A 24270-nucleotide genomic window follows, 5' to 3' on the forward strand; every position below is an offset into this window, starting at 1 on the left:
TTTGAGTTCCCTTCCAACCCAAACTTGTGATTCTATTTCTACGCCATGAGCACAGTGGTGGGTCATGTCTGTGTATTCAAGTCTAAGATCAGTTGATTCCCTGTGGGAATCTTCTTTTGCCACTGGAATCTAAATCTGAGTAGTGAGTTGTGCAAGTCCTTCTGCCCTCAGCCCAAACTGCTGAGTTATCTGCTCTGGCCCCATGTTGTGTCTTTGGTCAGAATCTAATCTTATAACAGCAGGTGAAAATGGCATCAGAGAACTCTGAGGAGCCTCAGTAATTGTTGTTAATCTTTAGAAAAACTATGAGGGATTTAATTACAGCCAAGATGAGGGGTGAGGCCTGGGGGGTGGATGAGGAAGGGGAATCAGGCCCTGTGCTGTGGGTTTGTTGTCTGATCTCCTGGTTACCGGGTGTTGTGGCTGAGGCTGCTCAAAGGACAACCCTCTGCTGAGCTCCAGCACATTCCGAGCAGTGGGGGAGTTCCCAAAGCTCTGCTGCAGGGATTAGTGCACTTGGTTTCCAGGAATATTCCTGCTGTTACAACAGCTCCTGAGTTCCCTGCAGGAAACTTCCCTGTGCGTGGAATTAAAGTAATAATGGAAATTAAGTCTTGTTTGAAATATCTGTGGCTTTCTTCTTATTTATGAATTTTATTTATTGTTATTGTAGCCACTGAGGTAGGGAAAGAAGATTACAGGAGGCAGAGGAAGGGAGTGTGTGTGAAAGAGATGAGGTGGATGTTGAGGCTCATTTTCTTGGCTCTATCCTTGTAAATCTGTTTTGCATATTGTTAAGAAATGAGCTTATTACTGAGATAATCTTATCTCCAAATAGTGTAATAATGAGCTTGTGTTGCCTCATAAGGAGAGATTTTGATGCTGAACTGGAAATAGTGCCTGGGTTCGAGTGCCCACGTGTGAGCAGCTGTCCCAGGGAAGCACCAGTCACTCACCAAAGGTGTCCAGCTGGATCCAGCCCTGGAACCCTGGGCAGGTGCAGGACCTGTGTCTTCCCTACCAAGAGCACTTGGCCTGTGCTTTTAATGCACCAGAGCACAGCTTTTGTGGTGGTGTGCCAGCTGTTATCTCCAGAGGGGATCTGCAACTGCAGCCTCCCAGAACGTCCTGAGGGGGGAAAGGATATCTAATGTTTATGTCTAAGATATTATCTAATAAAAACGTATCTGAGAAATATATCTAGTAACAAGAAATACATCTAACAACAGGAAATATATCTAAGACAAAATACACTTTTCAAGAAGAGTAAAAGGAATTTATTGTTTTAAGACACTGATTTTTCACACCCTCCAGTAAGGAGTAAAACTGTACTTTTGCTATAACACCCTGAAAGGTTTTAGCTGGAAAATAGATCCTTAAACTTTGGAGCTTTATTAACCCCTGCAAACACCTGACTGTCAGGTGAAGGTCAGGTTAATATGCAGTAGACAAAATTTTGTTACTGCAGAGTAGTGGAACAACAAATGTATAAATTGTTGGTCTCCATCCAGAATTTAATTTTAAAAATAATACAGTTTGTGACATGTGAAGGGCATGAAGTTGATGTGCAAAATTCTTATGGAGCTCCCTTTCTACATCACTTTTATGCTATAACAGAAATGTCTTTCTCATCAAAAGTATCTTTTGCCCCCTAAAAGAGATCAGAGTTAAAGTCAGATGTAATCAATAAAAATCAGAGTATTCTACACCTCTTGCCATCCCATAAAATCAGTGATTGGAGCAAGGATCTGAAAGTCTTGCATCCTGCACTGCAGAGACTTGTCCAGTCCATCTCTATTTTTAAGGGTGACCTCCTCCTTTTGTAACTGTGGTTTGAGTTTCAGTCATCAGAGCCATCAGAGTTTAATTCCCTGGAATCCTTGTGTCCCAGATGGGTTCTCTGTTCCCTTTCCTTTGGTTTTGCCCACTCCAGGTCGTACAAAAGCTTGACAACACTGGATCTTTTTAGGGCTGGCTCTCTAAAATATCCCAAGGGAACTGGAAGACTTCACTTCTGTTCCTGGGCTGTCACTCCACACTCTGGATCCTCATTCCCTGTCTCTGGCAGTGAGGAGCTGGATTTCCAAGATATTTCATAAATCTTTAATTCAAACAAACAAACCACAACCCCCCAGGGTTCCAGGTGCAGGTGAGGTGTGTTACAGCATGTTTTTGATGCTAAATTCCACCAGTTTTCCCTGTTTCCATTAAATCTCTGGAGTCTTGTCTTGCTCCTGTGTTGTGGGTAGTTTGTGAGTGTCCTGCATTTGAACTGGAAGGGGCTGAGGAGAATCCTGATATGGATCAGTTCCTGCTGGAATACAATTCCTGTTTATTTGTGTTTGGTGACCAAACTATCTGAAGCTGGAGATCTGATGGAATTGTGCAGGTCCTGGGGAGGTGTTTGTGTCCTTCCCTCCTCTTGGCTCGTGCCTCCACTTTTTCCATCTGTTCTTCATCCTGAAGTGTGGGAACAGCTCCTTATCATGGCAGGGCTGGAGCCAAAGCTGGGAGTCGGGGCAGGGGCTGCTCCAGGACAGCACTAAAATGCTTTAAACTCTAAAGATCTCCTTGCTCTGGGTGATTTTTAAGTCTGGGTGTAGCTTAAAGGGATACTTTTAGTTTAAAATCCTGTTTGGGAATTAATCCTGCGTCATGTTTTTATCACTTAGAGGAGAGAAAAAAAAAGTAATTAAATGCAGCTTTGGCAGAGGATCAAACTGGGCACGTGAGGTGGAAACTGGGGGCTGGAGATAAGGGCTGGGGAGCAGAAAGGCTGTCCAGGAGATAATGGGCATGGAAGGAGCTGGAGGGACAGCCTGAAGCTTTTCCTCAGGAGATATCCCAGGAAAGGTTGTGGTGTCCTGGAGAGATGAGGGTGTGGGGAGTGCCAGGGATTGACAGGAGGGAGGATGAGGTGCTGTTAAGTCTAAATAAACATACCTGGGAAGTGACTGTTCATGTTAATAGAGTGGCTTTCAGTGGAATGGCAAAGAGGGAAATTAGATGGAGGGAGGAAATAATCCATGGTTTTGTATGGGAAGTGTTAATTTGGAGTTTGGACCTCAGGCCACAGCTGCCCATCCGTTGTGCTCCTGAAAAAATCCTGGTTTGCTCCTCTTTTGGCCTCAACTAGAAATATTTAATTCTTGTCCAAATTAGAAAATGCAGAAAATTAAGAAAGTTGAGCAATAGTTTCCCTGCAAATCAAACTTTGGCAATGTCAGTGGGGTTCTGTAGGTTTTTGGGAGAGGAAAAGGGGAGGAAACCAACAGGAACACAGAAAGTCAGTGGGAATCTTTGTTCCTCAGCAGAGAAAAGGGATGTGGGAATATGATTTGTGGAGAGGGAAGGCAAAGGTGCAACAGTGGGTGACTAAAGGAGATGGAGCTGTCTGAATTTAGAGGATAATGTGGATTTTCAAGCATCTGGGACAAGGAGGAGGAAAAGCAGGATGGGAGCTGGCAGCAGAATAAATTTGAGGGGTGAGGAGGGGGAATCCAGTGGGACATGAGGAATTCAGTGAGTAGGACTGTGCCAGGCTTTGGAAGATGAAAGGGGGAAAATCAAAAATAAATTATTTTAATATCAGGTGTTGGAAGTGGAAATAGAGATAAATAAAACATAGGTGAGTTTATAGTTCCTGGCAGAGAATAAACATAGGCTGGAGTGGGAGATGGCTGGGAAGGATGGAGTATTTCTGGAAAAGACAAGGAAAAAGTAATACAGACATTGAGAAACAAAAGAGTTCATTAGGAACTGGAGATTGTCCACTTCGGTCCTGTGAAAATAAAGGTTTTTGCATAAAGAACCATGTGGAACGATGGCAAAATGGGATTTGAAAGCTTTCAGAGCCATTGGATGTGGCTCGGAATGAACTCCAGCGAGTCACCCTGTGGAATGTGTTTTCCAGGGATCCCTTTGCTGCCCACCATGAGCACGTGAGGCAGATGATGAGGAGCTTCTCGGAGCCCTTCGGGAGGGAGCCGTTCCCGAGCCTGCCCGAGGGCAGGGACAGAGGGGAGCGAGCGCTGGAGCGGAGAGCGCGCCCGGACTCCCGGCTGGCACCGCGCGGGACACGCAGGGTACGTGTCCCCCTGCCCGGGGAGCGTGTCCCCCTGCCCGGGGATTGTGTCCCACTGCCCAGGGATTGTGTCCCACTGCCCGGGGAGCGTGTCCCCCTGCCCGGGGAGCGTGTCCCCCTGCCCGGGGATTGTGTCCCACTGCCCAGGGAGCGGGCATTGCCTGGGAAACACGGCCCTGGGAACCTTGGTGCTGCTGTTTTCATCACCCAGCTCTGGGTATGCCCTGCTCAGTCACACACCATATTCCATGGACAAACCAAACACTTCATGCTTGGTTTAGTCAAGATTATGTAGTAAATGTTTCTGCTACATAAAGGCATTAAAAAATGTCCAAGGACATATCCTGGATATGGCTCTTGCCATCCCTGGAAGTGTCCAAGGCCAGGTTGGAGCAACCTGGTCTAGGGGAAGGTGTCCCTATCCATGACATGATCTTTTAAGGTCCCTTCCAACCCAAACCATTCCCTGGTATCTTTATGCCTCCCCTGTGCATTTTAGTGTCCTGCCTGTGGTTATTTATGTTTGGCACACCCCTGTGTTTCACCCCCTAAGTAGAGATTTTAAACACAATTTCATCTTTGCAGCAGTGAATAAAGGCTTCACGCTCCGTATTTGGGCTGATTCTTAATGTTTGCTCTGGATACAAGCCTGTAACAATTAAAGCTCAGGGAAATTGATACAAAATTTAGTATTTCTAGATGTTGCCAACTGAAACTGAGAGGTTGGCAGGGATACTTTGAAATAAAGAATCTTTTCAACTGGGCAGCAGGACAGTTCTCTGCTGCCCTGCTGGAGCTCAGCCTTATCCCAGTGCTGTATCTAGAGAGGAGATACAGGTTGTTCCTTTCCCTCTACATATTTAGCAGCTGCAAATCTCCTCCTGAATGGAGTTTAAAAACCGTTGGAAGACAAAGGCACATGATGAGGGCTCGTGGCTCTGGGCCAGGTTTGGGTGGTTGGTCCAGCCCAGATAGTCTGAGCTCAGTAAAGCAGGGCTCAAACCCAGTGTGTCATTCCTTCCCCTCCTCATCCACTGCCAGTCCCTTCAAATATAGAAGCTGCTGGATCTAATTAGGGCAGAGCTTTGCTCTGCTGATCCTTAGGCTTTGGATCAGCAGGTGCCTAAACCTGGATTTTTTCCTTTAGTAAAGGAAATGTCAAACTGCCTTTAAAGCTTAGGGGGTTGTGTCCCTGCTCCTGCAGGGAGGGGTCAATGGGAGCCCCAGCAAACCTTTCCTTTGGTTGCAGCAGGAAGTTAGAGGTCCAGGAGCACTGTGAGAGTTTGAGAAGCACAAAGGAATTCCACACCTGCCAAAATCTTTCCAGGATCTTTTGATGTCCCTCATGTTTCACCAAAGACTTGGCAGATGTCACACGAGACTCAGCACTGATGAGTCTCATCATTTACTCCACCAGTGATTTAAACACTCAAAATCAGATTTTTATGTAGGAAAAGGCTGAACCCTTACTGCCATGTAAAATACACTTGTTTCAAATTACCCACGCTGATTACTAGTGTCGTAATTTTATGTTTAATTAAACTGTAGCAGGCCTAAAACTGCTTTAAAAGAAACTAAATTGGTTGCAAAACCTGCCATGTGTGTCAGTAAAGCATTCAAATTTGAAACCAGCAGGTTTGCAGTGTCAGTTTTGAGGGAAGGAGGAGGAAAGGGGATGGAGCAGGAGGAATGGAGTGAATATCTTAAGAGACACTGTCATTTAGGTTTGTTGGGTTATTTGATTGTCCTGTGTGTTAGACAACTACTTTACAGCTTTCAGTGTGTATTATAAACCAAAGTTTATGAACTTTTTATGGCTAACAACTTATTTGAGAGGATCTCCTTTTGCACTTGATATATATATATATATGAAAAAATAGATTATTTTTTACAGTTCTGCCCAGTGTCTACTGCCAGAAATCTGAAGAGTTCCTGAAGATATTCCAGAACTGGATAATTCCTTCCTTCTGTAGTTACAGTTCCTGTGAAGGGTTTGGTCCTTCTGTGTGCCCAGTCTGTCTTTGGGCAGGCCTTTCTCTGACCCTCCCATCGTAGTTTCCTGGAAACATCCCAGTGTTTCCCAGGATCTCCCTGCCCTGTCATACTGGGATGCTCACTGGCAGTGGGTCAGAGGTGTTGATTTGTTGATTTTAATCAGCTTTCAGTGGTTGCACAGCTGGAGTGGAGCATTTCAGGCCATGTCTGGAGCTCTGAGCCGTGTTTTAAATCACATCACAAGGGTTTGTGGTGTGCAAATGTTTCTCAGCCTCCAGCTCTAAGTGCTTTTAGTACATCCTTATCAATATTTATTAAATGTGGTGGCAGCTCTCACTGTCTAATATCATTAGTATAAATATTTCTACATACCCAGAGACTACTTGATATTATTAATTACCAAGTTCTCCTGAGTGACTGGTTTGATTTGACTGGAAGTGTTTAATGTCACCTGCTGTCTATAGAAGTTATTTCTGATAACAGGTAAAATACTTAAAGCTGTTGGTCCTTTTTTTTTTCCAGGCAACAAGCTACTCCCTCATGCCCTTTGCAGGCTTTGGGATAGGGGTTAGTATCCCAGGAGTAGCTGCTACTCCTGCTAGTGGGTGTATGCTGTGTGTGTAACCAAAGCATGGGCTCTGTGCTTGCAACCTGCCTTTGGGGGTGAATATTCAGAGACAGGGAATAATATCCTTCAGCAAAGACTGTTTTTCCCCTTGCTAAATAAAAATGCTGGGCTTTGATCCCTGGATATGGATGGGATGATCCTTGGAGAGACTCCAAGCTCTGAGTGCTGCCTGTGGATGGACACTGGCAGCTTGAGCATGTTTGTGGGGGTGATCCCACAAAACCAGGAGCTCTGGTCACAGCTGAGGCAAACCAGCTCCTGGATGTGGGAATCCCACTGCAACTGGCCTTGGAGTGTTGTTCTGCTGTAATTTGGGGGGCTGGAATATCCTGTAAAATATCTATAATCTGCCTATAATTCAGAGCCCTTAAGGATTCCAAATTCTTGTACTCAAGAAACGAGTTGAAGATTTTCTGTACCTGAATTTTACTTAGTTTGGGGCTTAAGCTGCAGATTCAGTTTTTAAACTTTGGAATTAATTTATTTCAGTTTAAAGCACGAAGGGTCACAAAGTACTTTTACAGCAGAACCTGATGAGGTTGGAAGGTACATGAAAACTTTTGTAAAATAAACTCATATTGTGTCCAGTTTGACCTCTGAATGTCCAATCTTCCACTTCCATCTTCCCAATATCTCCAACTTAACCAAGCTTCCGTGCTACCTTCAGTTTTCCTTGGAAAAGATGCATTTTGGCTTGTCTGTGTGTGTGAATTGCAGTCTGAAAACCTTTCTGATGCTCTGAGTTGCATTAAAAATGCATGTAAAAAACAGCTTCAGGGCTGGAGGAGTCAGAAGAGTGTGTTTTAATTGTGATATCTTTTTATCAGGATGCAGATTTTGGGGATCCATTTTCTGCCATGGACAGGATGATGTCAAACATGAGGAACAGTATGCTGGAAATGCACAGGAAATTTGTAAGTTCTTCTAAAACTGCTTCTAAAATTAACTATTGAAGAATGACAGTTATTTGAAATATCACTCAGAAAAATGTTACTCATCTCAAGGAGACAGTGAGAATTTATATTTTTTGCCCAGACTATATTGTGGTTATAATTTTTCTTTAGTCTTTGAAAATAAAGTTGAGAGTGTTGCCCACCAGGCCTTATCCGGGGTGCCAGGAGGGTTAATTTAATCACAATAAAATAGTAAGAAATACCTGTTACCCACCAGATTTCACTGTTGTTGATGAGTTGCTGTTGCTGTGTAGGATGACCTGTCCATGAACCCCGATGGACACACGTTCAGCTCCTCCTCCATGATGACTTACTCCAAAGTGGGGGATGAACCTCCAAAGGTTTTCCAGGCCTCGGCCCAGACTCGCACGGCCCCGGGAGGTGTAAGTATTCCTGGCATCCAGCTAAAGCTGGGCTGCCCTTACCAGGATTGAGGTACCACACCAAACCACGCTTTGCTCAAAGTTCTTTTCACTGGAGAGAGTTACTCTTGTCATTCCCAGAATCTCTGAGGTTGGAAAAGCCCTCAGCCCATGGATCCCCCCTGTGCCCCATCCCCACCTTGTCCCCCAGCCCAGAGCACTGAGTGCCACCTCCAGTCCTTCCCTGGACACCTCCAGGGCTGGGCACTCCAAACCTCCCTGGGCAGCCCCTGCCAGTGCCTGACCACCCTTTCCATGGAGAAATTCCTCCTGATGTCCAACCTGAGCCTCCCCTGGCACAGCTGGAGGCCATTCCCTCTCCTCCTGTCCCTTGTTCCCTGGGAGCAGAGCCCAACACCCACCAGCAACACAACAAAAATGTAGAAAGTGAGGAAAATACATGTCTCTCAAACACTGCTTTATATTAAAGGCTTCTTAAAGGACTCTTTTCCTCCTTGTAATTTATATGCTTTAAATAGAACCTAAATAAATTATATGTTTATCCAAAACTGGAAAAACACTGCCAGAACAGCTGATTCTCCAAGGCAGCCTCTGATGTCTTTCTCTTTGCTATAATTAATCCTTTTCCTGCCCATTTAAACTCCAGGAGAGGCATCTATTTCAGCCAGCCCTGCCTTTGGATGCCCCCTTTGCTCAGGCATTACATAACCCCGAGCTGGAGCTGCCCTTCCAGCCACTTCCCTGCAGCTGTTGTGTCTAATTCTGCCCAGACCTTGGAACCTGAGCCCTGAAAGCCTAGAACTGCTCCCTAAAGGGGCAGCCCTGGGGCTGTGCCAGCTCCTGCACACACTCACTCATCACAGTGGGTCTAATAATACCCCATGGACAGCAGGATAAGTGGTTGCCTGGGTTTCAGGCCAGTCAACACCACAACCTAATAATTAGTTGTTCCTCACACTGGGAATTTTGCCATTGGGTGTTGCTCGTTCTGTTGTCAAGGAGAATGTTGAAGACTTGGCTGTGTAGTAAATTTATACTGGGGTTTTCCCCCCCCTCCCCAGTAATTAATGTCCAGTTAAGGTTAATCTTCCTGTCCGTTGGCAAAAAGAAAATAGACTTGATTTGTGTTTTGTTGGTGTATTTTCAGCCAACACAGTAAATGGGATAATTGGAAAAGCCTGTGAAACCTGACTTTTATCAAGGAAAGATATAAAACATTTGGGGGAGGAAATAACTTCACAAGGGTCTGGAGTGACAGGACACAGGGAATGGCTTCCAGAGGGCAGGGTTAGATGGAATATTGGGAAGGAATTCTTTGCTGGGAGGGTGGTGAGGCCCTGGCACAGGTTGCCCAGAGAAGCTGTGGCTGCCCCATCCCTGGAAGTGTCCAAGGCCAGGTTGGAGCAATCTGGGCTAGTGGAAGGTGTCCCTGCCCATGGCAGGGTGGGCTTTAAGGTCCCTTCAACCCAAACCACTCTGGGATTCTGTGAACTGGTTTAACTTCTGTTTTGGTTGGAAAGATACTGATTTTCCCCCCCTTTTTTTTTTTTGTACAGGTTAAGGAGACAAGAAAAGCACTTAAGGATTCTGAAAGTGGCCTGGAACAAATGGCCATTGGCCATCACATCCAGGATCGGGCTCATGTCATCAAAAAATCCAAGAACTGCAAGACTGGAGATGAGGAGATGAACCAAGAATTCATCAACCTGGATGAAAGTAGGTCTTTTTAGGCAGTTCTCTAATGGGCTTTACACTGTTTCACACACCAGTGTGGGAGTTCCAGCTTGAGGCATCTTAAAAGGGACTTTAAACAGACTGAAAGTCTGCACATCAAATCCTCTTTCCCCAAAAAATAGCTGCAGACCATGTGGAGAATCATGGACTACAAAATAAAAAATCACGACTCAAACTCACTGATATTCGTTATGCTTATTTTCTTGTCTTTATTAAAAATAAAATATAAATTTATCTGTGTTCCAGATGAGGCCCAGAGCTTTGATGAGGAGTGGCAGAAGGAGGTCATGAAGTTCAGACCATCCAGAACTAGAAGCTCTTTAGAAACTCCAAAATCCAGAAGTATCAATTATAAGGAGAATGGATCAAAAAGGTAAAAACAGTTTCCTACCTATATAAGACAGGAATATATAATATATATAATAATAATATATATAACATATACCTATAAAAGGTAGGAATAATTTCCTGAATAAGGAAATTCCAGCAGCTCAAGGAAAATCCAATTCTGGAGCAGATGTGTTCATGAACAGCCAATTCTTGTCACCCTGAGGAGGAACAGCAGGTTTTATCCCTCCTTTTCCCATGGTGATTGTGATTGTTGTTGTTGTTTTTTTCCAGAGAGAAGCTGCTTGGAACTGGAGGTTCCAGAGTGCCCAAAGATTCCTTGGAGTCTCTCAGTGTGAAAGGAACACACGTCCCCCTCAACAAAAGCAACAGGAAATAAGTGGCCCCATTCCCCCGGGATGGAGTTTCTCCCAGCAGATAATGGTGCTCATGTCCATACAAATACACAGGATATGTGACCAATCTCTGTTTGTGTCGTGCCTTTGCTCCTCCTGGATGTTCCTCAACCTTCAGCTCCTCAGTTAAACCCTCTCCTTTCAGTGAACTAAAAAACCCAACAACTTTCTGCCTGAAAGCACTTTATGGATTATCACCAATTCTGTTAAAAAAAGCATTGATTTGCAAAGTTTTTCTGCTACAACTGCACCAGTCTCAGACTTTATCAAGCCTGGCAGTGCAGCTACTTTTCCCCACTCTATAAGTTGCACAGAAAATAAATTCTCTTCAGTTTGTGTGGCTGAAATGATTTTTAGGTGGTGCTTAATAGGAATTGGAATACCTTAGAGCCACTATATATATCTCTCTCTTTAAATTCACACTGGAAATTCTTACAGAACCCCCCCATTCACCTTGTTTTAACATGAAGAAAAGCAAAATACTAAAATGGCAATACTTTATCGTTTTTAAGTTCATAAGCTGGGCTTGCACCTCATTTTCTGCTCCTGAAGTGTCCATTTTGTACCTCTGATGCTCTGTGTGTTTAGTTTGGAGTTGGCCCATCGCTGTTGAGGATTGTCTGTAGTAGCTTTTAATCACCTCATGTGTCCTAAGAGACTCAGCTGGCACTTATTAATGGGAAAAACATGTGGGAGAAATGAGTTTAACTGGAATGATGTCACCATTTCTCCTGTTCTGAGGAGCCAGGAGAGCCCTGGAGACAGGAAACCATCTCCCCTCAGCTGAGTTTGTTCTTTGTGATGATCCCAAATCTCCATTTGATGTCCCTGGATGATGTTGTTTGAGTCTGATGTTCTAGAAAAGCCAGGAAAATCCCTGTATTCCAGGTGTCCACGTGCTGTTTTGTCACACAGAATTATCCACATGTTGTAGCATAAAGAATTTCTGTAAATTAAATAACATTACATAAATTCAAGACTATATTAAGTGTAGCCTTAAAAAGCACTGTTTATATGATAAAATAGCATTTGTAAGTTAAGAGTAATATTTGTTTGGCCAGAAAGCCTTTAAATCATATTTAATCTTCCTGCAGTTTCCCCAGATTATTTAAGTTTAATGAAATAATGTTTTTAATAATGTTGAAAAATAATCACCAGCACTTTTGTTGAGCTCTGACAAAGGGAAGGACAATTACTTGTTGTTTCTTGCAGTGGTCTCTTCCTGTTCTTAGAGCAAATATTAGTGGCAATAAGTTCATGTGATCAATTATTAGTGGCATTAATTGGGGTTATTCAACCATTTAATGAGCAGTGAAGGCAAGGGGGGGTCAGGGGATGCTTTGACACCCCTTAGAGCACAATCCAGGGGCTCCTTTTCCCTCCACTGAAGACAACATGGCTTTTGCAATTAATTTAATAGACAATATAAGGCTGTGGAGGCGTTTTCCAGGTATGTCACTCAAACTTCCCAGTAATTAACAGCAGCAAAGTTTTCCAAGTTGGAACTTGAGTAGGAATGTTGGAGAGACTCTGGTGTTCAACGGAAAATTCACCTGACAAGTTGGATTTCTGTCTGAGGTTAAAAAAAACCATGATACAGACATGTCATAATAAAACAAGCACATCCTTTGGTTTGGAAATTACAGCGGGAAGGGGCGAATATTCCTTATGGATCCCTTTGTTATGCCAAGACTGTTCCCAGTGTAATGCATGAGAAGCTGGTCTCTGTAGAACCATCTGAAACTGCAGTTCTTGAATAAAGTTATTTATTATTTATGGGGTTGCTTTGGTTTATTCTCCGCCACAGAGGGACTCGTGCATTATTTAGTTTGGGCTCTGAAATATTCCGGTGTGACACGACCAGGGAAAGCCGGGCTATGGAAGGAGTCCCTGCCATGGCAGGGGGTGGAATGGGATGGGCCTGAAGGTCCTTCCACCCCAAACCACTCCGGGGTTCTATGGAAACCCCTCAGTTTCCAGAGGAAAATGTGAATTTTCCACAAAAAGTTTGAGAGAAGGAAACTGCTGGAAGTGGGACTCGAGTATGGAGAGGGCTGAGCCGTTCCCAACTTCAGAGCTGCTCCTGGAGCCTTCCCCGGGATGAAAAACTTCCTGGTTTATCCAACAGCGGGGAATTTTTTTATATTGAGAACATATTTAACGTTTCACAGCGTGTTCCAGATGGGTCCCTGTGCCGCACACACCCTCCTGCACATCGCGGGATCGCCTTCCCCTAGGACCGAGAGCCCTTGTTTGTAACCGCTTATTGTTAACAGTTGTTTCTAATTAGTAATCAGAAACAACTCCAGCTGTAGCTAATGACTAACAATCCCTAAACTCCACCTGCCCGCCCGTGGATGGTGTCCCCTCACTCCCTCCCAGGCTCCGTCCCGGTCCCGTTTTAGGGTCCCGCGTTCCCGTTTAGGGCGCACTGTGCGAGAGCTCCCGTGTGCGGCACCGGGAATGGCCCGCGCGCGGCGCCGGGGCGCTTCTCCGCGATGGGATCAGGTCGGGAGGAGCGCCCCCCATTCCGGTTCCCCCGGGTCCGCCGTCCCGGAGAACCCGGCCCGGAGCCGCGGTCCCGGCCCGAGCGGCGCCTGCCGGGCCCCGGAAGGGGCGGGGAGTGACGCGGGCTGGAGCCGGGATTGGGCCGGGATTGGGGCCGGCTGGAGCTGCGTCGGGGCCATGCTGAGGGTTGTTGAGAGCCGGGCTGGCCCGGGCCGCCCGCCGGCACCTCCAGGTACGCCGGAGGGGCCCCTCAGGAGGGGGCGGCCCGCTGTCGAGGGGCGGGAGGGAAGGGGCCGGGGGCCGGGCCCGCCCGAAACCCCCCGGGCGCTGCAGGACACGCGTTTGTGACCCGTCCTGGGATCGGGCACGGGGATGGGGGACACCGGAGAGCGGGAATGTCAGCGCGGTGGGGATGTGGGGATGGCGAGGAGGGGCCGCGCGGTGCGTCCGGGCTGGGGACAGTCCCGGGTGACCATTCGGCCTTAAGTGACCGGTGTGACACAGAGCAGAGGCCGTAGGGAAGCGGTTTGGAAGTTTATCCATCGGCACAGCGAGTCACAGGAGCAGTTAGGGTGGGAAAAGACCTCCAGGATCTCCGAGCCCACCCTGTGCCCGATGCCCACCTTGTCCCCAGCCCAGAGCACTGAGTGCCAGGGCCAGGCCTTCCTGGGGCACCTCCAGGGATGGGGACTCCAAACCTCCCTGGGCAGCCCCTGCCAGTGCCTGACCACCCTTTCCAGGGAGAAATCCCTCCTGATGTCCAACCTGACCCTCCCCTGGCACAGCCTGAGGCTTTTCCGTCTTGTCCTGTCACTCGCTGCTGTGTTGGGTCAGCTCCTCACTAACTCACGACCTCCTCTTGCCCTCCAGCTGCTCCTGACCTCCTGCAGACACTGCTCCTCGGGGGTCCTTCCCAACGAGAGGATCCGCAACATCGGGATCTCGGCCCACATCGACTCCGGGAAGACGACGCTGACGGAGCGAATCCTGTTCTACACGGGCAGGATCGCGCAGATGCACGAGGTGGGGCTGCTCCAGGGGGAGCCCTGAAACCCTCCTGCTTCCCCTGATAACCCCTTAAAAATTAGTGGAGAGCAAGGGGATTGAATCCCAGAATCACTGAGGTTGGAAAAGCCCTCCAAGGTCATCGAATCCACCCCATGCCCCATCTCCACCTTGTCCCCCAGCCCAGAGCACTGAGTGCCACAGTCAGTCCTTCCTTGGGCACCTCCAGGGATGGGACGTGTGTTCTTAGTAAAGTCCTGGGACTACATTTGTTTAATTTCTTTTTTCCTAAGGTGAAAGGTAAGGATGGAGTTGGAGCTGTGATGGATTCCATGGAGCTGGAGCGACAGCGGGGCATCACCATCCAGTCTGCGGCCACTTACACCATGTGGAGAGACACCAACATCAACATCATTGACACCCCAGGTGAGGGAGCTGGGAACACCTGGGGGTTGCTGTTCCTCGTGGATACAGAGGACATGGTGCATCTTTGTGTTGTGACAGGACAATGTGTCAGGGATTCAAACTGACAGAGGGGGAATTTAGGTGAGATTTAATTCGGGAAGGAAGAAATCCTTCCCTGGGAGGGTGGGGAGGCCCTGGCACAGGTTGCCCAGAGAAGCTGTGGCTGCCCCTGGATCCCTGGAAGTGTCCAAGGCCAGGTTGGACGGGGCTTGGAGCAACCTGGGCTAGTGGAAGGTGTCCCTGCCCATGGCAGGAGGTGGGATTGCATGAGCTTTAATCTCCTTCCCACCCAAACCATTCCATGGTTCCATGATCAGCCACTCAAGCTGGTGTGACTCTGTGGCTGGAGGGTTTGGTTCTGTTGGCTGTTGCTCCTTTCTGCACTCATTTGTCATGATTAATGAGTTTTATTGTCCTTCAGGACACGTGGACTTCACCATTGAAGTGGAGAGGTCTCTGAGAGTCCTGGATGGAGCAATCCTGGTGCTCTGTGCTGTTGGAGGAGTCCAGTGCCAGACCATCACTGTGAACAGGCAGATGAAGAGGTACAACGTGCCCTTCCTGACCTTCATCAACAAACTGGACAGGATGGGCTCCAACCCAGCCAGGGCCGTGCAGCAACTCAGGTATTTACCAGTTAAAATGACTTGGGAAATAATTCTGAATACTCCCATGGCAGGGGAAGAATGTTGGAGAGGCTTCTCTTTGTACCTGCAGTTTGGGGAATGCCTGACTTGGGGTTAGATCTTTATCTGACCCATAAGTTTCCAAAAACCCCAAATATTTTGGTCAGCCAAGACTTGCAGGGACCAAGAGCTGGGGTTTGATATTTATTTTGTTGATGGAATTATATGTGGAGCCACCTGGAAAGCAGCCTTTTGGTTTTCCCTAGATCCTGGTAGCACAGCACATGTGCCGCTGGAATTCCAGCAGGGAGGTGATGGGGTGGTTTGGATGCCTGGAATCCTCCTTGCTCCTATTTTGATCTGTGAGATAACTCATTAATATGCATGAAGCCTTCTCCCCTAATCAAATAATCAATCTCAAACCAGTCTCCTCTGCCTTCTTTCCCAGGGGAGTTGCTCCCTGTTCCTGTTGGGATACAGAGGGCTGAGCCACCCTGGAAAACACCTGGGTGGTTTTTATCAGCACTGACAGATTTTTGGCACTGCCCAAAGGATGAAATCCAGGGATTTTGTGGGAGGTTGTTTAAAGACCATCTGGAGGAGACCCATAAAAACAACACTTTTCTTGAACTAATTTCTGTTTTCTCCCTCTTTCAGGTCCAAGTTGAAACACAATGCAGCTTTTGTCCAGATTCCAATTGGGCTGGAGGGAGACTTTAAAGGAATTATAGATCTTATTGAAGAAAAAGCCATTTATTTTGATGGGGCACTTGGGTGAGTTGTGGAACTTGCTCCTTTCTTGGCTGGAGCTGCTCTTTGCACGAGGAGTTCCTCCTGCAGAGGTGAAACCCTGCTCTCTGGGAATATCAGGGTGGGGCTTGTGCCAGGGCTGAGCTCAGCCTCGGGCATTCCCATCCCCTGGCCCTGCAGGTGAGCTCTGGGATGGGTGGCTGCAGGAGGAGCTGGGTGGTGGGAAACAGGGAGACTTGCTCCATAACGGGACCTGACAGTGCACAAGTGGCTTCTGGGATGAAGATAAGATGCGGGTGGGGCTGTTGGGCAGGTTGTCCTGCATCCTTCAAACTCCTGCCAGGAGTGGGAAGGAACCTTCTCCCGCCAAAGCGCCGAAGCTGATCCTCGTAGGGGATTTTTCCCATTATCCATGTCAGCAGTGAGTTCTTCTTGGTGGGGCTGGTCATGGCAGTGATGGAAGGTGATGGATCCCCGTGGTCCATGCCCTGTGGGTGATGGTTTGTCCCCGTGTGTGCAGGCAGACCCTCCGTGTTGAGGAGGTCCCGGCCGAGCTGCGGGCGGAGGCTGCCGAGCAGCGCCGGGAGCTCATCGAGTGCGTCGCCAACGCCGACGATCAGCTCGGGGAGATGTTCTTGGAAGAGAAGATTCCCACGGCTGCTGAGTTAAAGGTACCTCCAGAGGGGTGCAGCTCCTTGCTCCAGGAGTGGAGATGCCCAGGGAAGCCAGGGAATCTCGGGCTCCTGGAGGTGCAGGAGGAGAGTTACCAGGGCTGTTTTCCAGCTTGCCATCAGGAGAGCGACGCTGAAGAAGTCCTTTACCCCAGTCCTCGTGGGAAGTGCTTTGAAGAACAAAGGGGTGCAGCCACTGCTGGATGCTGTCCTGGAATACCTTCCCAATCCCTCTGAGGTGGAGAACTATGCTATTCTGAACCAGGGGTAAGGACAGCCAGGAGCAAACAAGAGTGTCCAAGGCCAGGTTGGACGGGGCTTGGAGCAACCTGGATGAGTGGAAGGTGTCCCTGCCCATGGCAGGGGATGGGACTAGGAGGCCTTCAAGGTCCTTTCCAACCCAAACCATTCCATGATCCTATGGAATAGTTTCAAAGCAGTTTAATACATAGCAGGAAACATCAGTAACAAGATCCAGGATCATTTACCATTTTTATTAAATAATAGCACCAGAATTTGGCACAAACTCCCAAAACTAAGAGAGCTCCTTTCATCTGAGGGTTACCCTTTATACTGGTGTTATTAACACATTAAATGTGGAAAATGATTATGAGGTAGTTCATCAGAAATGATGGCAGCCCTTCAAGCCTTCAGCCCCTTCCAGTGCCTGACCATCCTTTCCAGGAAGAAATTCCTCCTCATGTCCAACCTGACCCTCCCCTGCCACAGCTTGAGGCTGTTCCCTCTTGTCCTGTCCCTTGTTCCCTGGGAGAGAAGTCCAACAATTAGGTGTGAACCCCAACATTAGAGCCAGTAAAGAGCCAGCAGATGCTTAGAAGGAGGCTCCTGTGTTGCCTCATAACCTCACCTCCCTCTCCATCCCTGTTTTTAAGGGATTCTGAGGATGGATCCAAGTTCCTGTTGAACTCTGCTCGTGATGGTTCCCAGCCTTTCATCGGCCTTGCCTTCAAACTGGAGGTGAGTCCACTGAGTTCTTCCTAATGACTCACAGAGTGAATCCAAACAGATGGGACTGCCAAAGTTGTGTAGAGCAAGCTTTAAAATCAGTTTATATTTAAATTCAGTTTAAACTTAACCTTTAAAAAACCGGTTCCCACCATAAAACCCACCAGCGTGTCCAACACTGCCAATTTGGAAGTTTAGAATGAGTCATGTCCCTCAGGTATTTCATGGTTTTCTTAGTTAAAACTTAAACATTTGGGGGAGTTATGGGTTATTTCAGATACTTTCAGAGAAAAACCCTGGATTTGAAAACAATAAAACAGGAGAGGTTTGGAGAGGATAAAATGCACAGTTCTAAGGAAACAATTTGTTTCTGCCTAAAGAGCAGCACTTGAGATTTCATGTTGCATGTCAATGTGTGTCTCTGTTAGGAAGGTTTGAGAGGGATAAAATGAGTTCAGAAAATTGCCAGGAAATGCCAAATTCCATCCCAGAGCCAAGGGAAAGCTGAGACTCTTGTGGAAATTCAAACCAGAAACATTCAGTCAGTGCAGGTGATGCTTTCGGTAACAGTGCTCTTGGTTCCCAGAAGGATCATATGTGATTTTTTTTTTTTTCCATGGATTTTGCTTCCAGGCTGGTAAATTTGGGCAGTTAACCTACATCAGAGTTTACCAGGGGATGCTGAAGAAGTCTGATTACATCTACAACACCAGGACTGGGAAGAGGGTGCGAGTGCAGAGGCTCGTCCGGATGCACTCGGACAACATGGAGGTGAGTGATCCCTAGGGATGGACTCTGAGCCACTGTCTGACATTCCTGCAGTGGGCCAGGACTGCCTGGAACACAGCACATTGTTTGCTTCACATCCCTAAACTAGAACAAGTTAGCATCCAAGCTGAGCTCTCCTTTTTGTCCTTGGAATAAAGAGGTGGAAGATTTACAGAGCATTTAATCCCAGCTGGAATTTTAGAGGAGCTCAATGTCAAGCTTTAAAACACAGAATATGTTTATGTGTCTTCTGTAAACCAGGTGTAGTTTGTAGGAGAGGAGAAATCCCAGAATGGTTTGGGTTGGAAGGATCTTAAAGCCCACCCAGTGCCACCCCCTGCCATGGGCAGGGACACCTTCTATGATCCCAGATTGCTCCAGGCCCTGTCCAGCCTGGCCTTGGACACTCCCAGGGATGGGGCAGCCACAGCCTCTCTTATCTTTCAGTGTTATCTAAACAGGAAACTTTTCTTTCCCCAGGATGTCAGTGAAGTTTATGCTGGAGACATCTGTGCCCTGTTTGGGATTGACTGTGCCAGCGGGGACACCTTCACTGATAAAACCAGCACTGCCATCTCCATGGTGAGTTCCCCTTTCCCTGAGGGCCTCAGGCACTGGGATTTACCAGGATTTTGCTGGGAAGGTTTGTAATCATCACCTCTTCCTTGGTGGCCACTGCAGGAATCCATCCACGTCCCCGATCCCGTCATCTCTGTGGCCATGAAGCCTTCCAACAAGGTAGGAGCCTGGGGATCCACATCTCCCCCTGGCTTCCCCTCCCTTTGCTGCTTTTTAGGATTTTATGCAGCTTAAATAAGGAACAGGCTAAAACAAGCACTGTTTGAAAGTGTTTTATCCACAATCCCTAAGATTATATCTCTGGATAACCCAGCACGTGGCTGGGCTGGATGGTGTCACTCAGCCATAAATAAGGTGCATTTCTTTGACCTGAACTTGAAATTAAATCACAATTAATACATTAATAAACACAGTTAGAAGTGGTTCAGAAAATCACCTCAGAGAGCAGAAGTGCTCAGCTGTTGATAGGAAAAGTTGAGGCCTTTTTCGTGGATAATTTCTGGAATTTGAGCAAATCTTGTGTGTTTAATTGCATTTCAGAACGACTTTGACAAGTTTTCCAAAGGCCTGAACCGCTTCACGAGGGAAGATCCCACTTTTAGAGTCCACTTTGATGATGAGAGCAAGGAGACCATCGTTTCTGGGATGGGGGAGCTGCACCTGGAAATCTATGCCCAGGTAATTGGGAAAGCAGATTCCATGGACTCTGCTTTTCACTGGTTTTCCAGCCACGAATTCTCCTTCCTTTTCCTCCTCCTCTTTCTTATTTCCAGCTGCTTTGGGAATAGTTTAACTGTAAATCAACCTCTGCAGGTTCTTTCTCTCCAGTGGTTCCATTTTGAAGGATTCTAAACTATTTAAAGGAAACTTCTGCCTGGAATATTTTCACTTCTTCAGTTCAAATCCATAAAAATGGATTAAACACTACACTTTGCTTTAGCAGCCTTTGCTTATAATGAACTAATAATTAATGATAATTAATTACTGCAGAAAAATACTGTGTTTCTGTGGTTTTAAATGTATCCTTCCATATAGAAGCTGATGCAGGGAGAAGGGAATACCTACTTACAGTGATTAATCTCATTCCAGTTGATGTCTGTATTTTAATTAACACAAGAGATGTGTCTGAAATGTTGACAGAACGAAGAAAAGATGCTTTTGTCTTGAAAAACTTAAACTTTAATAGAAAAATTAATGCTGCTCCCTTTCCCTGTGTAGATCTTAAGCAAAGTTGGATGCAGAATGACAGTGAACAATTTATAACATTAAAAAAAAAACCAACAAAAAGCCCCCCAAAATCAGTGAAAAACCCCTGGTTAACCCTGATTAAATTAATACAATAATTTCCAAAGAACTGCTCTAATGGAACAACTCTGGGGTTTTTTCCTGCAGCGAATGGAGAGGGAATATGGTTGTCCTTGCACCACGGGGAAGCCCAAAGTTGCCTTCAGGGAGAACATCTCTGCACCTGTTCCGTGAGTATTCCCTCTGGGAATTGTTTTAGTCATTTCTTTGGATGCAGCATTTGATTAAGCAGCAGGGAGGAAAAGATCAGATCAAATCCCAAGGCACAGGAAATGTTTAATTTAATGTCTTTGTACCCTGATTGCTTCCCCACCCCTTCCCCTCCTCTGCCCTCCCTCCAAATGCCTGCTGGAGCTCTGGAGCTGCTTCCAGGTGGGATCAGGGGGTCCCTCATCCCGAGGTGTGTCCGGGCTGGCGGCTCTCCCGTGTCACTCTGACACCATCCCGAGGGTGCCACAGCACTGTCATCTCCCAGGGAATGATCTCCTGTGGGAGTGACAGCAGGGAACAAACTGGGCTTCCGTTCTCTTGGTTAGTCAGGAATTTCTCCTCATGGAAAACTCAGGAACCAAACCCACTGTAGGTGCCCCGAGTGAACTCGGCTGGAATTTAACACTGACCTTGGTTTAAATTTGAATTTAAAGCTGACCTTGGCTTAAATTTAAAGCTGAACATCACCTTAGGAGTTACTCTTAACTCACAGTGTATCTTCTCCAAACACACAGGAAAAACTGGGAGAATCCATAGAATTCGGTTAATTTAAAACTTGAGAGTGCAGGGGTTGGAAGCAGCGGAGCTGGAGCTGGGAGGGAGATCCCTGGGTGGGTTTTCCAGGAGGTTGCACAATCAGGAACTTCTCTCTCACATTTTCTGTGTTTTCCTTATGAAAACACTTGCTCAGATCACAGAATTATGATGGGGAATGGCTCCAAGTGTGAATACTCTGCTGGGAACCAGTTTGTGCTGGGATAACTGGGATGGGTGAGGTCTCTGTGCTGGGCACCAGCGCTGTCCTCTGGCATGGGAGCATTCCCAGCCCCCTGGAATTCTGCTGAGCACTCCAGGATGCAGCTTCTTCCCTTGATCCCCAGCCAGTTTGGCACTGGGATCTCCCAGGAGGAAAGAGCTGTGAAGCCACCAGTGTTTTGAACCTCAGCCATTCCCAAGAAAGCCCAGAAACAGCTGGAAATTGCTGCTGTTGTGTCCTGGAATGCTGGGATGGACAGAGAAGGGGGCCCTGACCTCACCCTCACCCTCTGTGTCCACCCCACCATCTGTGTGCCTGAGCTGGAGGCTGCAGAGCTGCCAGGTTTCAAACAACAACAAAAAAGGCTTTTAAGAAATCCAATATTTACCTGGGACACCATTTCGTGCAGTAGAACCAGGTAGTCAAACTGCAGATATTCATCACTTCTCCTCTGGAAAGACAAGGTGAAAAGGGCTGAATTTGGGGCTTCTCCCCACCTACAGAGCAGTGAGTCAGTTCTCTTTGGTTATCCCAAGAATTCCCTGCTGTATTTCAGGTAAAACAGCTTACTATAACCAATAAAGCAGGTGGAGCTCAGTCACTGTGACAAAACAAAAAAGATCCTGATCTGTGTTTTTGTCACTCCAAACTTGCACTGGAGAGATGAATGTGAGGCTTAAAACTCTGCTAATGCCTCCCTTAAGGAAATCAGATAAATATCAACTTCAGGAACTCCTTTGGGATGGGAACACCTCCTTCTACAAGGTGTCAGTTTAACCCAGATAATCCCAAATCAAATTGTCAGTAGGATAAGGACACACCCCAGAGGCCTCACAGGGATTCTGAGTGACAAAATACACACTGGCCTTTGGAATATACTCTTTTCCCATGTATTTTTCAAGGAAAAGGAACAAAATTCCCCAAGAGAGGTGGCAGCTGGGTTAATTTAATAGTTTTCTGTCTGCCTTGTCCTCGAATTTGTTAGAGAGGGGTTTAAAATCTTTAAACTCTTGCTGGTGCACAGCCCTGCAGCAGCTGTGAATTGCTCCAAGATGCCATCAGAGGGAGCAAAACATTCACAAATCCTGCTCCCTGAAGCAATTTGTCTCTCCTTCATCCCCAGCACTTCCAGGGAATTCACTGGTTGTTCTGCGTGGCAAAAACATTTGGGCCTTGAGTTTTCTAAATCCTGTTTCTTTTTCCTGGCTCACATACAAAGTTGCCTCAGATTTAAAGCTGACCAGCCCTTTAGAGGTTATTCTTAACCCAAAAGGACTTGGCTGTGACAGTAAGTTTTGTGAAAGCAAAGTGCTTTCTCTCACTTAAGCCTCTTCCAGGCAAGGGGCCTGTCAGGCCTGGTGGTGGCAATTAATGACTCAGTTAATGTCAGGAGCTACAGTGAGATTTGCCAGGTTTTGATTCCTGAGCTTAGGGCAGACCCAGGCGTGCTCAAGATAAACCCATCCCTTGTAACCACCCAGAAATAAAACAGGAAATATCTTATCCTGGAATATTCTGTTCCTTTTCTCCCTCGTCTTCCCCTTTTGTGTTCCTCAGTTCAGGTTTCTCACCATAAACTCAGTTGATGCTCATCATGGTAAGGGAAGTCCAAGAGCTCAAATAAAAATCCCTTTTAAGTTTTCTCCCCTAATTGCTGTTTGATTAGAGGGAAGGGGTAGTGGAACAAAATTCAAACACTGGACTAGATTCTTAAAACCAAACCAGAGCAGGAAGTTCAGACATAATTGAGGTTTCCTGAATGTGGATTTTTAAGAATGTGGATCCAGCTCTGCTCTAGTCCCTGCTCAGCTCCTAAACACTATTTATCTTTCAGAGCATTGAGAGCCAAGGCCAGGTTGGAATATGTGTCAGGGGAAAGAAGTGGAGGAGAACACCCTGAGAGTGTCCAAGGCCAGGCTGGATGGGGCTTGGAGCAACCTGGGCTGGTGGAAGGTGTCCCTGCCCATGGCAGGGGGTGGCACTGGATGGGCTTTAAGGTCCATTCCCACCCAAACCACCCTGGAATTCTCTGACTGATGGAGACTTACCACCTGCTTCACATGTTTGATTTGGGCCAGCTGGAGCTGGGTGTTTTCCGTGGAATTCTGCCACACCAGGTACCCCGAGGCGACCCAGGCGAGCAGGTGGAGGGGCTCCAGCTCTGGGGGCACGTGGCCATGGCTGTCTGGGAAACAAAACAATTCCTGGGGGTTAAACAAGAGCCAGCAACAGAACTTCATCACCTGGTGCTAAAAAGTCACTCCCTTCCTTGTCACAAAACCTTCCATGGGATCTTGGAAGAGCTGCTCCATCCCCGCAGTGCTTCCTCCTGTGGAATCACAGCGTGGTTTGGGTTGGAAGGGACCTTAAATTTCACCTTCCACTAGCCCAGGTTGCTCCAAGCCTCATCCAGCCTGGCCTTGGACACTTCCAGGGTGTTCTCCTCCACTTTTTTTCCCCTGACATATCAAGTTTTCAAGGCTCTGAAGTCCAAGCAGCCCCTCGCTGTGCAGTCGGGGTGTGGGATATGCTGTGCCAAGGACAGCTCAGAGGGAGCAGGCAGAGGTGACAGTGGCAGGTGGTTCTGCACAACAGCCACATGCAAATCTTGCCTCAATTCTGGATTTCAGGAATCAGAATAAATTGAGTAGCTGTGACTGAGAGACCCCCAGACAGAGAAAGGGAAGCAGCACGTGTTCAGAGCAGGGGGAGGCCTGATCCTTCTCCCCCAGCCCCATCCTTGTACCTGGAATGTTCTCTGCCACAAGCTCTTTTTCCAGGCTCCTGATTCGAGTGTAGAACACGTGATCTGCTTCCTCTGTGCTCTTTAGTTCTCCTTCAAGTGCGAACTGCACATCTGGAGCAATGTTTTTGTTGCCCAGATGATACAGAACCTCAGCAGTGCAGTTAACAGTACTGTCCTGTCACAGAGTTAATTATGTGCATTAATATTTCATTAAGTACATGTATAATGTGGGTAATTTGCATTTCTGACATGTCTTTTTTTTATGGAGTTGCTGTTTTCTCTGAGTCTGGCCCAGAGAGATTTGTGATTATTTAAGACAAGGTTAAATTCACGGTTTATCTGTGAATGCATAAAGGTGATTTGCTTTCTGCAGTGATGGGAAGGGCAGTGGGTG

General features: G+C 47.0%; 3 protein-coding genes across 4 annotated transcripts in view; all 3 read left to right on the plus strand.

Annotated features, from left to right (window-relative positions):
• The first annotated feature begins 3510 nt into the window (after positions 1 to 3510).
• On the plus strand, positions 3511 to 12296 carry MLF1 (myeloid leukemia factor 1). Its single transcript, XM_029962318.1, has 8 exons — positions 3511 to 3522; positions 3846 to 4085; positions 6602 to 6646; positions 7535 to 7621; positions 7915 to 8043; positions 9600 to 9759; positions 10024 to 10150; positions 10399 to 12296. The coding sequence occupies exons 1-8, from the start codon at positions 3511 to 3513 to the stop codon at positions 10502 to 10504; spliced, it is 906 nt and encodes a 301-aa protein (XP_029818178.1). The 3' UTR covers positions 10505 to 12296.
• Positions 12297 to 13871: 1575 nt separating this feature from the next.
• On the plus strand, positions 13872 to 24006 carry LOC103759780 (G elongation factor mitochondrial 1). Of its 2 annotated transcripts, none has more exons than XM_029962349.1 (13): positions 13872 to 14051; positions 14327 to 14459; positions 14920 to 15124; positions 15782 to 15898; positions 16395 to 16545; positions 16658 to 16812; positions 17439 to 17523; positions 18145 to 18282; positions 18760 to 18861; positions 18961 to 19017; positions 19399 to 19536; positions 20251 to 20333; positions 23761 to 23806. In XM_029962349.1, the coding sequence occupies exons 1-13, from the start codon at positions 14043 to 14045 to the stop codon at positions 23789 to 23791; spliced, it is 1404 nt and encodes a 467-aa protein (XP_029818209.1). In that variant the 5' UTR covers positions 13872 to 14042; the 3' UTR covers positions 23792 to 23806. The 2 variants fall into 2 exon arrangements, with proteins under 2 accessions (XP_029818209.1, XP_029818208.1); XM_029962348.1 differs by lacking the exon at positions 23761 to 23806 and adding an exon at positions 23911 to 24006 and having other exon boundaries at positions 13906 to 14051.
• Positions 24007 to 24101: 95 nt separating this feature from the next.
• LOC115307714 (elongation factor G, mitochondrial-like) overlaps positions 24102 to 24270 on the plus strand; it is a 5232-nt gene continuing 5063 nt past the window's right edge. Inside the window, exon 1 of the mRNA XM_029962319.1 lies at positions 24102 to 24107. Within this exon, the coding sequence (XP_029818179.1) occupies positions 24102 to 24107 (6 nt within the window). The remainder of the gene's footprint in view (positions 24108 to 24270) is intronic.

Source organism: Manacus vitellinus, unplaced genomic scaffold (genome assembly GCF_001715985.3).
Source record: "Manacus vitellinus isolate BGI_N305 unplaced genomic scaffold, ASM171598v3 scaffold_45_pilon, whole genome shotgun sequence".
Taxonomy (NCBI): Eukaryota; Metazoa; Chordata; class Aves; order Passeriformes; family Pipridae; genus Manacus; species Manacus vitellinus.

What these genes read in the sequence shown, in the direction of transcription:
- LOC103759780 (XM_029962349.1), top strand. An exon ending in GCCTTGCCTTCAAACTGGAG is followed by an intron (nt 17,524 to 18,144) that starts GTGAGTCCACTG and finishes TTTTGCTTCCAG; the next exon opens with GCTGGTAAATTTGGGCAGTT. An exon ending in CCAGCACTGCCATCTCCATG is followed by an intron (nt 18,862 to 18,960) that starts GTGAGTTCCCCT and finishes TGGCCACTGCAG; the next exon opens with GAATCCATCCACGTCCCCGA.
- MLF1 (XM_029962318.1), top strand. An exon ending in CACCGCGCGGGACACGCAGG is followed by an intron (nt 4,086 to 6,601) that starts GTACGTGTCCCC and finishes TTTTTTTTCCAG; the next exon opens with GCAACAAGCTACTCCCTCAT. An exon ending in TGGAAATGCACAGGAAATTT is followed by an intron (nt 7,622 to 7,914) that starts GTAAGTTCTTCT and finishes GTTGCTGTGTAG; the next exon opens with GATGACCTGTCCATGAACCC.